This window comes from Panthera tigris, chromosome B3 (genome assembly GCF_018350195.1).
Source record: "Panthera tigris isolate Pti1 chromosome B3, P.tigris_Pti1_mat1.1, whole genome shotgun sequence".
NCBI classification, from domain to species: Eukaryota; Metazoa; Chordata; class Mammalia; order Carnivora; family Felidae; genus Panthera; species Panthera tigris.
In genome coordinates, this window is record NC_056665.1 from 69,351,662 (window position 1) to 69,369,199 (window position 17,538).

General features: G+C 37.2%; 1 protein-coding gene across 4 annotated transcripts in view; it reads right to left on the minus strand.

Annotated features, from left to right (window-relative positions):
* The window catches only part of SLC12A6 (solute carrier family 12 member 6), an 85,490-nt gene that overhangs the window by 30,156 nt on the left and 37,796 nt on the right, over positions 1 to 17,538 (minus strand). For 3 of the 4 annotated variants that reach the window (XM_007087476.3, XM_042989272.1, XM_007087475.3), the window contains one exon: positions 8,161 to 8,205. The exons of the other annotated variant lie outside the window; for it this stretch is intronic. In XM_007087476.3, the coding sequence (XP_007087538.2) occupies positions 8,161 to 8,205 (45 nt within the window). The remainder of the gene's footprint in view (positions 1 to 8,160; positions 8,206 to 17,538) is intronic. 4 annotated transcript variants of the gene reach the window in all.

A 17,538-nucleotide genomic window follows, 5' to 3' on the forward strand; every position in this document is an offset into this window, starting at 1 on the left:
AACAACACACTTGAACACTTCAGTTTCAACTGTCCTCTGATTCACATAATATTACTGTTCTGTCCAATATTTCTAGTAGTTAATTTTACTACACAGTAAGACACTAAAAATATTTCAGAGACAAACAGTGACTTGGGTCAAGGTCAAGGTCACTGTTCTTCTGGGATCATTTCCCTTTTACTTGAGGTCCCTTCTTTACAATTCCTTTAGAGTTTCTCAAACTCAGCACCATGAAATTTCAAGGCCACATAAGTATTTGTTGTAGTACATCATACAGTTACATCATAGGACGTTTAAGAGCATCCCTAGCTGCTAGTCACTAGAGGCCAGTAGCATCTCCCGCAGTGACAATCATGAAAGTCTTCAAACATTTCCAAATGTCCCCTGGGGGACAAAATTGTCCTCAGCTGTAAACCACTAGCTTGGAGCAAGTCTTGCGGTGAGAAACGTTCTTGGCTTTTATTTAGCAACAGTTGCCTGTATTTTGTCCTAATTATTACTGAGTATCTTGCCAAGCACAATTCTAGGATAATAAAAGCTTTGCAAACACTTTAAGACATCATTTGCTATATGTTTCGCTATGGAGAATTCTGTCATTCTGCTGTTCCGGGGAGGATCTGTACCTCTGGTGGATCTCAAGATCTTTTCTTAGGTGTTCTGCAGCATCATTAAAGATATGTCTAGGTGTAATTTTCCTTTTGTTCTGTTCACAAACCCCTTTTACCTGTTTATAACCCGTTAATTTTATTTTTTGTATCAATAACTATTTTTTTTTTTTTCCTACAAGTTCCATTTGTTCTCCTCTCTAAACAGTCTTTCATTTCTGGGTAATATGCTCATCTAACTGCACCTTTTACTGATGAAAACATTTGATAGTTTTGTATCCCAGACTCAGAACCACTTTATCCCTCTTAAGGGTTATGTGACTAGGAATCCCAGATCCAACATCCTACTTTCCTGCTGGTTCAAGAGTCTCACAATACTGTTGCTATAAAAATCTGGCTTCAGAACAATCCTGCCCCATCCTGCTGCCTACTGGTCCAAGCCACATCCTAAAAGCTCTGGCTCCCCTTGCTGCAGCCATGGCACCTCTTTCAGGGCCTCTGTATTCTCAAGTTTCAGGTGCAACCACCTTAACTTTTAGACACTCTGGTCGTGGATGTTTCTGGTCCAACTTCCATTTGCTTGTTTATTTCGAGATGGAAGAAATATCCCTGGAAACATTGCCTACATTTACAAGACCAATGATGCCTCCAAGATTATATCTTATTAGGGTCTACCTGTGGTGGTGGTAGGAGTGGGAGGGTCCCGTAGAGATCCTGGTCAATCATGAAAGATCAAGGCCTTCCAGGCAAGGAACAAAGTTCTCATCAGGAGTGGTTAACTGAAAGGCATGGATCAATTCTCAATCTCAGTTTCTTGGTGGGAAATCATGCGGTTTCAAAAGTACAGCCTTCAGAAGTCTGGGTCATTACTGTAACCTCAGGAAATCCCAAATGGAATGGAAATTCTAGAGTTTCTGAATAACAAGTAAGTTTTACTCTGCAGGAACTAAGAACCAAATGCATGTCCTAGGGCTGTTTTATGATTATCCAGAATCCTAAGAGGATTCCTTTGAAGGATACCTACTGACACTATCAATTAAACAGCCCAACAGATCACTATGTTTTGTTTTTCCCCATTTTACTATCCAGATAATGCTAACATTACTGGGAACTTACTGGTGTTTCACTGCACAAGTCAAACAGAAACTGATAAGTGCCATTGATTCTACTACAAATTTCAGATTTCCATTTTTTATGGCATACTTTTTTTGGTAAACATAAAATGGTATATCAAATGTCTTGCTCTTTATAAAAACTTTATTCTTGTGGTGCAATTACCTCCATATTGCTGCTTTTATAATTTGTCACTATACTACAATTGGGGGCTAAGATAAATAAATCTCACATTCCTCCCTTAGTCTCCTGATCTCGTCAAATGATGTTTGCTGGTCTGAGCTAGGCAGAACAAGAGCAGTAAACGTACTTAATTTCCTCTGGCACAGGCTTGGGTCTGAACTATGCACTGTGTGAACATGAAAGGTTGTCTCAAATGTTACAAATTATGTTTCTGATTTTATAGTTTGCTTCAATCAGTAGCCAAATAAAAGGCATGCAGTATGATTGACTGCTGTATCTCCTAAGTCAAGCGTCTACTCTCTTTTTCTTCACTATTTACTTGTTGAAGAAACCATGTCCTGTGTTCAGTAGGGTATCTGATTTTGATGATGACATCCATACGATGTTGTTTAAATGTTGTTCTATTTTTGTAGTTCCTATAAATTGCTAATTAGGTCTAGAGGCTTAACCACATCCAGTATTTTTAAGGAAGAGGTAGGAAAACTCCTTCACAGTGGTATTTTGATCTTCTGTCAGGAGGTTTTCTTTCTGAGATACTAGCAACTGTTGGTGATTAATGCCTAGATCCTTTAATTTATGAGGGCTTACAAAATGGTGATATTCTTCCTTAACTTACTAGTTGAAATACTTTTATAAAGAGATATTCCCTCTAATATACTGTTTGGTTACCCATTAATATAGTTAAAAGCAAGGCAAATACTTCATTCTTTCCCTTTATTAACCAACTTGGTTCACCAGAATACTCCAATGGTGACTAATTAGCTTTTTAAAGTCTCAATACGAACTCATGAATTTAAATACTGGATATATTTCAAATGAAATTCTTTTTCTGCGTCAGTTAAGATGATTAATCCTTTAATCTCTTTTTGTTAATACATTGAATTATATAAATTGATCTTTGGGGTGCCTGGGTGGCTCAGTCCGTTGGGTGTCTGACTTCGGCTCAGGTCATGATCTCACGGTCTGTGAGTCCGAGCCCCGTGTCGGGCTCTGTGCTGACAGCTCAGAGCCTGGAGCCTGTTTCGGATTCTGTGTCTCCCTCTCTCTCTGACCTTCCCCCATTCATGCTCTGTCTCTCTCTGTCTCAAAAAATGAATAAACGTTAAAAAAAAATTTTTTTTTTTAAAATTGATCTTTAATGGTAAACCAACAATGTATTTCTAGCAGAAACCCAGTCTGGTCAGGAGTAACTTAGAAAAATATATTGCTTGATTTAGATGGCAAATATTTCATTTAGGACATCTGTATCTGTATTCATAAGTAAAACTGGCCCATACTTGTCTCACACTGGCATTGTTAAGTTTTGGTATCAAAGTTATGCAATCCTCAAACTGAGTTGGGGAGTATTTACTTGTTTTTCTATTCCTTGGGAGAAACTGTAGAAGAGGAATTACTGTTCCTTGGGTGTTTGGTAAAAATTGCTGTAAAAATGCCAGGGCCCACTGCTCATTTGCTTACTTGTTTACTAAAATGTTTTAAATTAAAAATTACACACACATATACACAGCAAAATTCATTACAGCTTAATTATTTCTCACAACAGCAGTTTTACTCTTCCATCCATCTCCTCAGCCTAACCCTAAGTTTGGTAAGAGATCTGATGAGTCAGTGCCAACAATAGATACATTAAAATAACTGCCCCCCACTGACAGGAAGAAACTTAAAAGGTCTGAAAGATACTATTATAAATTCCACTCAGCAGGCAAAGCAATTGAAGTAGTTTTTAACGTACTAGGCCTAATTATCCTAAGCAAGATTATTTTTTTTAAGTTTTTAAGTAATTTCTACATATATGGTGGAGCTCAAACTGACAACCCTGAGATCAAGAGTTACATGCTCCACTGAGCCCTCCAGGTGCCCCTAACCAAGATTTTTATAGAGAGCTGGCAAGATTTTAATTCAAACTACCAATGCCCTCTCTGAGGAACTATAAGATGGTTAGAAAATATAACCCCAAAAAATCACCTTTCCGTCTTCTGCAAACTTCTTTAAAAATTTTTTTTAAATATTTATTTATTTTTGAGAGAGAGAGAGAGACACACACAGAGTGTGAGTAGGGGAGGGTCAGAGAGAGAGGGAGACACAGAATCTGAAGCAGGCTCCAGGCTCTGGGCTGTCAGCACAGAGCCCGACGCAGGGCTCGAACCCACACACCGTGAGATCGTACCCAAGCCGAAGTCAGCTGCTTAACCGACTGAGCCACTCAGGCACCCCAACTTCTTCTTTTTTTAAAATAAACCAGGCTTTGAGGGATTTTGAGGCTGTAGCTTAAACAAAGATACTCAAAGGGGCACCTGGCTGGCTCAATCAGTAGAGCATGTGACTCCTGATCTCAGAGTCATAAGTTCAAGCCTCACATTAGGTGTAGAGCTTACAAAAAGGAAAGGAAAGGAAAAAAAGAAAACAAAGAAGCTAACTCAGGATGGGGCACACAAGATGTAGTTATTAAGAGCATGAGAAGGAAGAACATAATCTTATCTAATGAACCTCGGAGGGAGAACCCAGGGTAGCAGGATGAACTCACCTGAGAATCTAGCGAAAAGACTCTGGACACATTCCCAGGTTTGTTTAAAAGTGAATGCAAATGTAGGTTGCCAAACGAGAGTAATGTCTGTAGTAGTCTCTTAGCAGATATTAGGGTTTTCAGCTAATAATACTAAGAGAAGTCTTTTTCACAATCATATACTATTTCTTTTTGCCCACAATTTGTTTACTATCTTTTACTTAAAGTGCTTCATTGGAAACAAAATCCAGCTTACACTGGAATGATACCAACTCCCCTGACTGCCCACTTCATTAGCTAAGTCCTTCCCTACCTCTATTACATACATGTTCCTGGCCAGAAGATAAACTACCCTCAAACTCCTCTACCTGTCGGCATGTATCAGAGACAGAATTCTTTTAATAGTTTAGGGGGAAAATTTACTTTTCATGGTCTGCCTAAATATTTCAATGAAATCTTAACCATTCCCGATCCAAATATGAAATTTTTGTACAGAGAAGAATAATTTTGAACAGTCTAAATAAACTATCCAATATAAAAGTCTAAAAAAAAGAGAAGAGTGACAACCCCAATATCACAAGGCTAGGACCCTTGTGATCAGATTTCTAGCTATATGTTTATGTCAAACCATTTACCTAAAAAATATTTATGGAGCGCTTAGGGTGTCAGTTACTCTTCCTGCACATAAACTCTCTCAAACAAATGAGAATTATCACCAGAAACTTAGGTTCTTAACAGAGAAAGATCAGAAAAGGAGTATCCCAGTTTCTTCAATACTCTGAACCTGTAATGAGCAAACAAGTCAAGTACTTTCCTTACTGTCAACTTTTTGATAGCTTATATTTTACATAGCTGCTCTGCACTATTCAAAGAGCTAAAAGTTCAGTAATGTAAAAATCAAAATAAGCCTCAAATCAAACCTCATGCACTGTTAGTAGGAATGTAAATTGGAGCAACCACTGAGTAAAACAGTACAGAGGTTCCTCAATATATTAAAAATAGCATTACCATATGATCAAACAATTCTATTACTGGGTATTTACCCAAGGAAAATGAATTTGAAAAGATATACTCACCCGTGTTTACTGCAACATTATTTATAAAAATTTTTTCATGTTTTTATTTATTTTTGAGACAGAGAGAGACAGAGCATGAGCAGGGGAGGGGCAGAGAGAGAGGGAGACACAGAATCTGAAGTAGGCTCCAGGCTTGGAGCTGTCAGCACAGAGCCCGACGTGGGGCTCAAACTCACGAACTGTGAGATCATGACCTGAGCTGAAGTCAGACGCTTAACTGACTGAGACACCCAGGTGCCCCTATTGCAACATTATTTATAACAGCCAAACTACAGAAGCAACCCAAGTTTCTAATGATAAGTGAATGGATGAGGATGTGCTATACATATACAATGGAATAGTCAGCCATAAAAAAGAATGAGATCTTGCCATGTGCAACAACATGGGTGGACCTACAGGACGTTAGGCTAAGGCTAAGTAAAATCAGGCAAAGAAAAACAAATACCACATGATTTCACTTACAAGTTGTATATAAAAAGAAAACAAACAAACAAAAGACCTTTAAAAACAAAGAACAAATGTTGACACAGAGGAGGTGGGTGGGGGGATGGGTGAGATAAAGGGGATTAATAGCATAAAGTATAGAGAAGCAGAATCACTATGTTGTACAGCTGAAACTAATATAACATTGCATATCAACTATATGCAAATTTAAAAAAGATTTAAAATTCTTTTGACATTTAAAAAGATTTATTTATTTTGAGAAAGAATGCAAATGCGAGGCAGGAGCCAGGGCAGAGAGAAAAGGGGACAGAGAATCTAAAATGGATTCTGTGCTAAAAGCAGACAGCCCGACAGAAGGCTTGAACTCACGAACCGTGAGATCATGGCCTGACCTGAAGTTGGACACTTAACTGACTGAGCCACCCAGGTGCCTCTAAATTCAATAGGAAAAAAAAAAAAAGAGGCTGATACAAACTTCCAGTTATAAAACAAGTAAGTCATGGATATCAGTAGTATAGCATAGGAAATATAGTCAATAATACTGTAATAACGTTGTATGGTGACAGATGGTGACTACACTTATGGTGGCAAGTACTGAGCAATGTATAGCATTGTCCAGTCAATATGGTATATGCCTGAAATTAATGTAACACTGTATGTTAATTATACTTCAACAAAAACAAAACAAAAAACAAACAAAAATTCTAACAACAAAAAGTAAGCCTCAAATCAAGACATACACATATACAAAATGGCTGTCAGTGTATTTAAAAAGCACTTAACCTCATTCATAATTAAAGAAGTACAAATAAAAACTAGACATGCCATCTTCATCTGGAGAAAAAATATTTTTTTAAGATTGGTTATCTACTTTTTATGATAGGGAGCCCAAGTATGCTTCCACACTCCTAATTGGTAGAAGTCTAAGTTGATGTATCCTTTTGAAGACAGGTATTCCTTTTGATCAAAGAATTCTACTGTTAGGAATTTTTCTTTCAAATATACTGGCAATGAGATCACAAGAGTATATGTACAAGATGTTCACTGTAACATAATTTTTAACAGTAAAACACCTGGGAATAAATGGTCCAGAATAGGGAACTGGCTGTGTAAAATTAAAGTACAGGAATACAATGGAATACTATTCTAAAACAGAGGAATAAGGCAAATCTTTATGTACTGAAATGTCACAAGGTAAAATGTTAAGTCAAAGAAAGGAAGTCATAGTCTGTAGAGTATAACTCCATGGAGAAAAAAGGAAAAAAGATAGTCATAGATGGTAAGAAAATGTGTAATTAAAAATTTCTAGAGAATTTCCAAGAATAAGTACCTCAGGGGATAGAGGTAAGGTATGAGGAGAAGAGATAATTTAGAGGACTCTACTTTCTGTACATATACTCTTTATTGTCTGAATCCTCACCAGAGTATGATTCCTTTCTTTATTTTAATTTTTTATCAGTCTTGTGATGCTGTGAAATACCTATTAAATTACAAGCTTACTGAAATTTAAATATGTGATAACTAGAAGAAATAAATTTATTTCCAAAACTTATTTAATAGATAAAGAACTGGAGCATCAACTTCTACAGCTTAAGGTCATGCTATTTATGAAGTACTTTCAGCAATTAAAATGAGGGTGATTAAAGACCAAGAAAAATAATAAAAAGGGCAAAGTAGCTGCAAAGCCCAAGCTTATAGAATATTATAGTTATCTTCTTGACAAAATTATCTTGGAAAAAAGATCTAATTTTTACAGATTAAAAAAAAATTTTTGTTTTTAATGTTTGTTTATTTTTGAGAGAAAGAGACAGAGTGTGAGTGGAGGAGGGTAGAGAGAGAGGGAGACACAGAATCCGAAGCAGGCTCCAGGCTCTGATCTGTCAGCACAGAGCCTGATGTGGGGCTTGAACTTACAAACTGTGAGATCATGACCTGAGACGAAGTCAGACGCTTAACTGACTGAGCCACCCAGGTGCCCCTACAGATTTTTTTTTTTTTTTAACACAGAACCATGTAAATTACTTTTATATGTGACTACATTGAGGCTCAACAATCAATTGTACAAGTAGTTTCCTAAAACTTATCAAGTTAGGACCAGAAATACCAGGAAAAAATGTTGAGAAGTGAAAAGCAGAAGAGGGGATAGAAAATAGAATTAGAAGTGGGAGTAATGTCTGTTAGTATAAGCAGGAAAAGGGTGACTGTAGAGAAAGTCAATCCCATAGTAATACTATACCTAACAGCTGGCTGTGTTCCCCTGTGATGGAGTTCTGACTCGGGTCTGAAAAACAAACAATTGAAAAGAAAAGAAAAAAATGAATGACCAAAACAAATAATTTCTTAAAAATCAGCAACAAAAGTCAACCAAGGAAATAAGCAAAAAAAAACCCCCAAAAACCAAAAACCAAAAGTTTTTTAGTGATCAAAATACATTAATGAATGGATAATAAAAACAGAATAAACTATTTTAAAAAATAATCACACAGCTTCTTTGAAAAGTTAACTAACAGAATTACCATGAGACCCAGCAATTCCACTCTTAGGCATATACTCAAAAGAACTTAAAACAGGGACTCAAACGGATATTTATATGACAACGTGTATAGGAGCATTGTTTACATTAGTCAAAGTGGAAACAACCCAGTGTCCTTCAACAGATAAATGGATAAACAAAAATGTGGTATATCATACAATGGGATATTATTCAGCCATAAAGAGGAAACGAAATTCGGATACGTGCTACAACATGGACAAACCTTGAAAATATGCTAAGGGAAATGAGCTAAAAGCAGAAGGACAAATATTGTATAATTCCATTTAAAAAGAAATAACCAGAAAAAAGTAAACTAACAAAACAATCACACAAATTTGACCAAGCAAAAATAGTTCCGTAAAGTAGAAGGATGATTCGGGGCTTACGACATGGGCTACATTTTCTCTTTAATGACAAAGGAGCATAATGGCCATAGTAGCTCAAAGTCAAGACATAAGTAAAGCACTCATTACTAGATATGTCCTGATTCGACTTCATGATAAAATAACTAAACAAGCTTTTAGAAATATGTTTCTTCAGTAATCTATAATAGAACTAGTGGCAATAAGCCAAGTTCCTAATGCAAGAGATATTGACAATCACCATTTAACAACTAACCACTTGCTTATTTTAAAGGCTTGAAAAGCATTAAGGGCTAAATATGGAAGACTTTGAGCTCCAGTTTCCTCAAAGATTAAGTGTCTTGAGATATGAGGATTATATCTGGCTTCCCTGTGTCTGGGAAACAGAAATAATTTTAGGTGAAGGGTGTCTGTGAATTATGGGGGGAAAGTTAGTACTTTCTCCAAGTATGATGTCAGCAACAAACTACATAAAAGTACCTGTGATTTTTGTTAACAATAAATATCTGATATTTTCATATCACATTATAATTGTTGCATGTATCTCATAATATGATTTAGGTGCAATACTACTTTGAAATTATGGTAGTTATTAAATGGCTTCTAGATCTTTTTCGATGCATTGATAAAAAAGCACTTATATTAGATCATGAATTTAATATTTTGATAATTGTATTTGAATATAATAGGGTTCTTTAAAAAAAAATCTATTCTTGAGAAAGGGAGAGAATGTATGTGTGAATGGGGGAAGGGCAGGGAGAGAGGGGGGTAGAAAGAATCCCAAGCAGGCTCCGCACTGTCAGTGCAGAGCCCGATGCGGGGCTCAAACTCCCGAACTGTGATATCACGACCTGAGACGAAATCAAGAGGCAGATGCTCAACCAACTGAACCACCCAGGGGTCCCTAACAGGGTTCTTTTTAATGCTATACCTATATATTTATATGTGTGTATAATCCTTTACACATTAAAAAAGGTTACTCTGAAAAGGAATGTGTAGACTTCAGACTGCCAAAAAGGTCCCAGATACAAAAAAGATTTAGAATTACTGTTTTAAACAAAATTCAAGTAATATTTTCAATGGTGCTCATAAATGTTTTTTACATATAATTAAATATAACACTTTAAGCATCCCAGACAGAAAGAATCACTCAGAATCCTTAACAAATTCTGGTCTGATGAACAGCACATACTCTGATCGAGGAGGAAAGAAACCTGATTGATACAACTGAAGTTTCAAATGCTATATGAACATTTTAAAATATATTTTTAGATTTTCTTCCTTAATTTGGTTTTGAAAAAGAGATATTCTCAGATATTTTCCCCAACATACCATCAAGTGGGTTGCCAAGTTTTTAAATTTAAACTCATCTTATTTCCCATATACATAAACAATATGGGTTTGCACATAAGACAAAGCAGGAATAACAGTTCTATAGTACATTACTGTATTAGATTGATCCTGTTTCTCCCTCTCTCATACATGCACACATAACACACACACATATAACTGATAAATTAGGCCCTGTCAATACAGAGAAGCAGGTGTATAGGTAGCAAAGAAAGAAGAACAGAGAAAGAATCACAGAATTTTAGAACCAGAAGAACTATGGTCATCATCTAGATCTATTCTAGTGATTCCAAAGGAAAAGTTGGAGAGGAGCTAACAGCATCATTTATTTTTCTCCTTAAAACCATACCAACAACCCTTCTCAAGATTCTGATTCCCAGGGGTGCCTGGGTTGGCTCAGTCAGTTAAGCCTCTGACTTCAACTCAGGTGATGATCTCATGGTTTATGGGTTCAAGCCCTGCAGGGGGCTCTGTGCTGACAGCTCAGAGCCTGGGGCCCGCCTTGGATCCTCTGTCTCCCTCTCTCTCTCTGCCTGTCCCCTGCTTTCTCTTTCTCTTTCTCTCTCTCTCTCTCTCTCTCTCTCTCCCTCCCTCCCTCTCTCCCCCCCCAAAAACACACATTAAAAAATAAATAAAAAAACAAAATCACCAAAAACTATTTATTTAATTTATTTAATTATTTTTTTCAGTGTTTATTTATTTTCCACAGAGAAAAAGACAGCGTGAGCCGGGGAGGGTCAGAGAGGGAGATACAGAATCCAAAGCATGCTCCAGGTTCTCAGCTGTCGGCACACAGCCTGATGTGGGGCTTGAACTCACAAACTGTGAGATCATGACCTGAGCTGAAGTTGGACGCCCAACCGACTGAGCCACCCAGGCGCCCCAAAAGAGTATTTAAAAAAAAAAAAAAAGATTCTGATTCCCAGATGCTGTCATTAATGGGAATGCCTTTTTGTATGCCAGGATGGAGCAAAGGTGAGAACCTCTTAATACTTATAGTCGAGAAGATGAGTGGTTGGTTAGTAAGTGGCCAAAGACATGGCACACTATTGCCAAAAGAGAAAGGTCACAGAGACAGTCTTGATCTTTTGGGAACTTATGTTCATGCTTCTTGATACTCTGTAATTCTAACTTTTTTTGTCCGAAAATGAAGCATAATAGCCTAAAACAAGTAATTTGAAATTGCCAGGGAATCTATGAATAGAAGAACAACTCAGATAACTCAGGCAGAATAGGTATGATTTTAGATGGGGGAAACAAATGATTTTCTTCTTAAACATTACCTCCTTCTACACTATCTACTTCCTTGCCTTCTGAGCTGTGCACACATGCCGTATGTACGCTTTCTAGTGAAGCCAGGACTCTTCCTTTGAACACCCTCTTGTATTTGAGATGAATAGAAATGAGTGTTTTGTTTAGTTCTTTATTCAACTTAGATTTTTGTTTTTAATTTTTTATAATTGAAGGAATGCAGGGCAACCTTTACTTGATACTTACTTGGTAATTTGAAGACTAACCTCCAAGAACCTGCAAATACTTCACTGATACATGTAAAACTTGAAACAAGGGCAAATCTACAAGTAAACAGGTTCATGAACCTACTAGAATGAAACTAGCCATGCATGTAAAAATCAGAACTAGTAAATGGGTTTAAGTTGAGGGGTGTTTCTGAGTGTGTAATCCAAATTGTGTAATCAATCTGGTAACACTGCTCTGAGATATGTCTAGGCATCTTTCTATTGTCTTATGTCTGAACTCTCCCATTTGATATTTTTCCTGCCTACGTCTGGTGAGGGCACACCTAAGTTTGCCGAAGACTGGGAGTTGTCCTATACGTTACTCAAAATGACATTTATTTTAAAACTGAATTACTTCCTGCAATAGAAACAACTTGCCAATAATGTAACTATTTTTACATTTGATGGCCTTCATAAACTAAGCTATTCATAGGTTATAACTCAAAAGGTTATACACTACATTATACTCAAAAGCCTATGATACTCTACCACTCAAAATGGCAGTTGAAATAGAAACATGTACCTTTTCACAAGTAAATGCAATCAGAAAAATGACCTCAAAGTATTTCCTTGTAACAGTAATGATATAGTAGTTTTACAAATGGGCACTTGCTCAATATATTTTATCCTGGGTAAATGGTAAAGAGTGGAGATTTTATTTAGGTTCTTACCATATGCCTTAAAGAATAGAGAGAAAAATGATTGTGGGTGGTACTCACTTGCAAAACTGCCTCTGTAAATAGTTTTTCTGAAGAGCCTAATTATCTCCCTTGGTTTGCCCATAGCAATAGCCTTTAATCACTTCATCTACCATTCTTGGTAGAGAATTTGAAGCAAATAAAAGCTAGCTTGTATCTTGCATCTAAAACTCAGTGTAGGCTTTAGTCTTTACTAAAGATAGAATCAGTAATTTCATTAAAAAACACAATCAATAATGGGAACTGTTAGGCCTAATTATTTTAGAAAAAGAAGTGGGCATGACCAAGTGAATACACATGAGGACAATTAGCTTATTATGCTACTGTCTATATTATCTAGACACACTTCAAAAACCTATTTCAGGATACAAAATATCTGAAAGCACCAGTCTTAACACATTCTTTAATTTTCTGGACTCCAACTTTCAAAAAACCAAAGTTTCTTAGCACCAAGAAAAACTATTTTGACTCAGGATTAGGCAAAGCTGATTAAAAACGGAACACTTACTCTAACATTTCACACTTAGATTCTGCCTGTCTATATGGTTACTTATTGTGGTGGGGAACCCAAGAATGAAAACACGTTGAAATAAGGTAAAATCTGAAGAAGCATATCCTCCTTATATACATTTTGAACTTACTGCAATGAGACCAGAGTGACATAGAAAAATTTACATGTGATTAACTGGGCTTAAATAAATAGATGGGTGAAAAACATAAAACAATCTTGGTGAAATAATTTAGCTGTAAGGTGGAAATGTAAAGTAATGCATACAAAAGTTAATAAATCATTAGTTCTTTATGTTTCTAGTCTATCCAACAGTCAAAAGATCCTTACCTGAATTTTTATTATAATAAGAACATAATTTTAAGAAGATATTTAGAATATAGTTCTGCCAAAATAGATAATTTCTGCTAGGACTTACAGTTTTGTCCAAACTATCAGTCATGCAAGTGAACTGTGTCGACAGCTAGCCATGGAGAGAATAAGCTATGGTAGCAGGGAACCAAGGACTGTACTTCTTGTACTGTGTATATTTCTTAGTATATTAATACAGATTTGGTGACAAAATGATTGGGGGCAGGGATGGTAAATAACTTGGCAAATATATCTAACAGTCAAGTAGCTTCCTATAATGTTTAATTTCTCAGACGCTTCAATACGCTAATGACTGCCTACCTAATCTCCAAAAGAAGAATATTTGGCATTCTTAAATACATCAGAAAACCAAAACTCATTTTTCATCAAACATCTTATGTAATTAGTTTTCTACTGTATACACTTTGGGAAACATTCAACTCATTCATATCAATATACTAAGGTTAAAAGATAACTCCCTGAATTATCATTCTCATGTATTCATTCATTTACTTAGCAATAGTTCTGTTAAAGCAGTATCCTCCAAATTTGCCCAGTCCAAAGAATCATCTGGAGTTATTTGCTAAATTGGGTCACATAAGTAACCCTAATAACTTGATCTTATGGGAAAAACCTGAGATTCTGCATTTTTATGAAGTGCCCAGATGACCATTACAAATCTTCATTCACTGATTTTAAGTATATGACTAATTAAGTCCTAGGCATGGTTCTATGTGCTGAAGATTAAGCAGTAAATAAGAAAGACAAATTTTCTGTTCTCATGCAGACATGAGAAGAAAAGAACAAAAGAAAATTAATAATCAAGATTATTTTCTTTATAACATTTATCAAAAGCCAAAAAGTAAATAGAGGACCACCTGGGTGGCTCAGTTGGTTGAGCATCCAACTCTTGATTTTGGCTCAGATCATGATCCCAGGGCTATGGAATCGAGCCCTGTGTTGGGCTCTGTGCTGAGCATGGAGCCTCCTTAAGATTCATTCATTCACTCTCTCTCTTTCTTCCCTGCTTGTGTATTCTCTCTCTAAAATAAAAATAAATAAATAAAACAAAAGTGAATAGAGAGGCTATTTTGGATCGGCTGGACAGTAATGGCCTGAGGCTTCACTTTCTGAGGAGTTAACCTTTACGATGAGATCTACATGTAAAGGAGACAGACATGTGAGGATCTTGAAGAAGACTGACCAGGGCAGAGAAGCAGCCATGCAAACGCCCAAGATGGGAATAAGCTTGGCATGTTTGCAAAACATTAATGTAGCTAAAGCACAATGAGTAAGAAAGTGGTTTAAAAAAAAAAAAAAGTCTTCAAACTAGGTAGCAGATACATGCCAGAGTATCGCAGACCGTGGTAAAGAGTGTAAATTTTACTCTAAAGTGAGGTGAAACAATGGGAAGGTTTTATTTATTTTATTTATTTTTTTTTTTAGTAAGACAGGGTTTTTTTTGTTTTTTTTTTTTTTTTTAACGTTTTATTTATTTTTGAGACAGAGAGAGACAGAGCATGAGCAGGGGAGGGTGAGAGAGAGAGGGAGACACAGAATCTGAAACAGGCTCCAGGCTCTGAGCTGTCAGCACAGAGCCCGATGCGGGGCTCGAACTCACGGACTGCGAGATCATGACCTGAGCCGAAGTCAGATGCTTAACCGACTGAGCCACCCAGGCGCCCCATTGGGAAGGTTTTAAATAGCAGCAAGACAAGTCTGGTTAAATTAAAAGATGCAGGCTGCTGCTTGAAGAATGGATTGTGGAAGGAACAAGAGCAAAAATGGGGGAAGTAACTGGGAGTCTACTGCAGAAATCTTAGGAAGACATGGTAATGGCTGTACTCAAGATGGTGAAATCCATGGTGAGAGAGTGATGTTATCTTCCAGAAGAACTCTTAAGTTAGTCTTTAGAGACAATGTCCATGTTACTCTAAATCTACAGTTCATCTTTTACTCAATAAAATTTTTTGAGCACCTTCTACATATGAAACATTATTCTAATTACTAGAAATGCAGTAGCAAAATCCCTGCCATCAAGAGCTTACATGATCAAAGAGCAACATATATGTCAAGAGTGAGGAGTTATAAAACCAAAAAAGCAGAGTAAGAGAATGCAAAAGATCAGCAGGGGGGATGGTTTGTGTACTAGTTTAGATACTGAGTCTAAAAAGGTATTTCATGGGGCACCTGGGTGGCTCAGTCAGTTAAGTGTCCGACTTTGGCTCAGATCATGATCTCATGGCTCATGAGTTTGAGCCCTGTGTGGGGCTCTGTGCTGACAGTGCAGGGTCTGCTTGGGATTCTCTCTCTCTGCCCCACCCACTTGCTCTCTCTCTCAAAATAAATACACTTAAAAAAAAAAAATTAAGAAAATTAAAAATGTATTTCAGGGGGCGCCTGGGTGGCTCAGTTGGTTGAGGATCCATCTCCTGATTTTGACTCAGGTCATGGTCTCACAGTTCATGAGGCTGAGCCCTCTGGTGGTGGACTCTGCACTGATAGTGTCAAGTTGGCTTGGGATTCTCTCCCCACCCCCCCACCCTTACTCGTGCTCGCTCATGTGCACACTTTCTCTCAAATAAACATTAAAAAAAAAAATAAAAAATTCACATTTGGCCAGCAACTTGAAGTGAGGCATCTAGGCATACACATATCTGTAGGAAGAACACTCCAGGCAGAGGAAATAGTGCAAAAACCCTGAAGCAGGTGATGTTAGCATGTTCAATGAACAGCAAGGTGGCAGGGTAAAAGTGATAGGACACGGGATAAGAGATGGACGTGTGTGGTGGAGAAGGAGGCATACATCACATGGGGCCTTGTAGGACACATTAAGGACTTTGGGTTTTACTTTGCGTGAGCTAGGAAACCATTGGGAGGTTTTGATTTATGCTTTAACACAATCACTCTAGCTGTTGTCTGGAGAACAGATTGCAGGAGGCAAGTGAGGAAGAGGAAATAGAAGGCTTTTGCAATGGTCCAAGAAAGATAATGGTAGCCTGGATCAAGTCAGAATTATCAGAGCTGCTGAGAAGTGGTCAGAGGCTGGGTATGTTTTAAAGGAAGGGTTCACAAGGTTAACATACTGATGGACTGGAGATGGTCGGGACTGGGGGCAGAGGGGAGAAAGGAGTCGAAGATTTTTCTAAGAGCAAGGAGACGAAAAGAGATGCCGTTTCCTGAGTTGTGGGAGACTGGGAGAAGAGCGATCTTGAGTGGAGTGGGTCAGAGGAGGCATACTGTGACAGCTGTGCAGCTATTCTGGAGCAAATAACAAGGCACAGTGAAAAGAGAACATAGGATCTGGAAGCAGATAACGCTCAGGTGCAATCCTAGCTCTGTATATGCTATTCATGTAATTGCCAAAATGATTTTGTATTCCTTAGCTGTAATTTACTATCTATGCAACAGGAATACTACGCTACATAAAATTACCGTGAGGACTACAGATTGTAGACGCTCATTAAATGGTAACTATTAAGAAAAGTGAGATGATGGGACTCCTGGGTGGCTCAGTTGGTTGAGTGTCCGACTCGTGATTTTGGCTCAGGTCATGATCCCAGGGTTGTGGGATCGAACCCTGCATTGAACTCTATGCTGGGCATGGAGCCTGCTTGAGATTCTGTCTTTCTCTCCCTCTGTTCCTCTCCCACACTTGCACTCTCTCTCTAAAGTAAAAAAAATAATAATAATCAAAAAAAGGAAATTGAGATGAGCCATGGAATGACCCTTAAGAGAAATAACTGTGATTAAATTAGAATTTAGGTAGCTGGGGATATTTCTTAGAACTTTAAACATTTTGCAGTACAGCAGTACTTAGAAAAATGCAAAAGTTAATACAGGTGAATCCTTGGACTGATCTACACACTGACTTAAAAATTGTGATACTAATAGTTTGAGTCACTTGTCTTATTTCAAAACTTAATACATTTATAGTTTGGACTAAATATGCATTAACATAGGATTTGGAATTTTTTGATAAAATAATTACAATAGTAATTGTCCAGGAGCGTCTGTGTTACATTCCCAGTACAAGTTTACTAATATGACTCCTATTCGAATAAATAATGTAACTCAGTAAGTTTTAAACACACCTAAAACTGTGTTTGGATACTGTGAGGAATAAAAGAATGAGTGTACGGTATTTCCTGACATGAAGCAGCTCACAACTCACAATCTAGTTGAAGGGTCAAGTTCAAAATAAGAAACTAAAGAAAGAATGGTAGTAGTACTTCACATTTAGTAACATCTAACAGCTTTTAAAATGTCTTCCCATATTTCATTGGATTCCCACG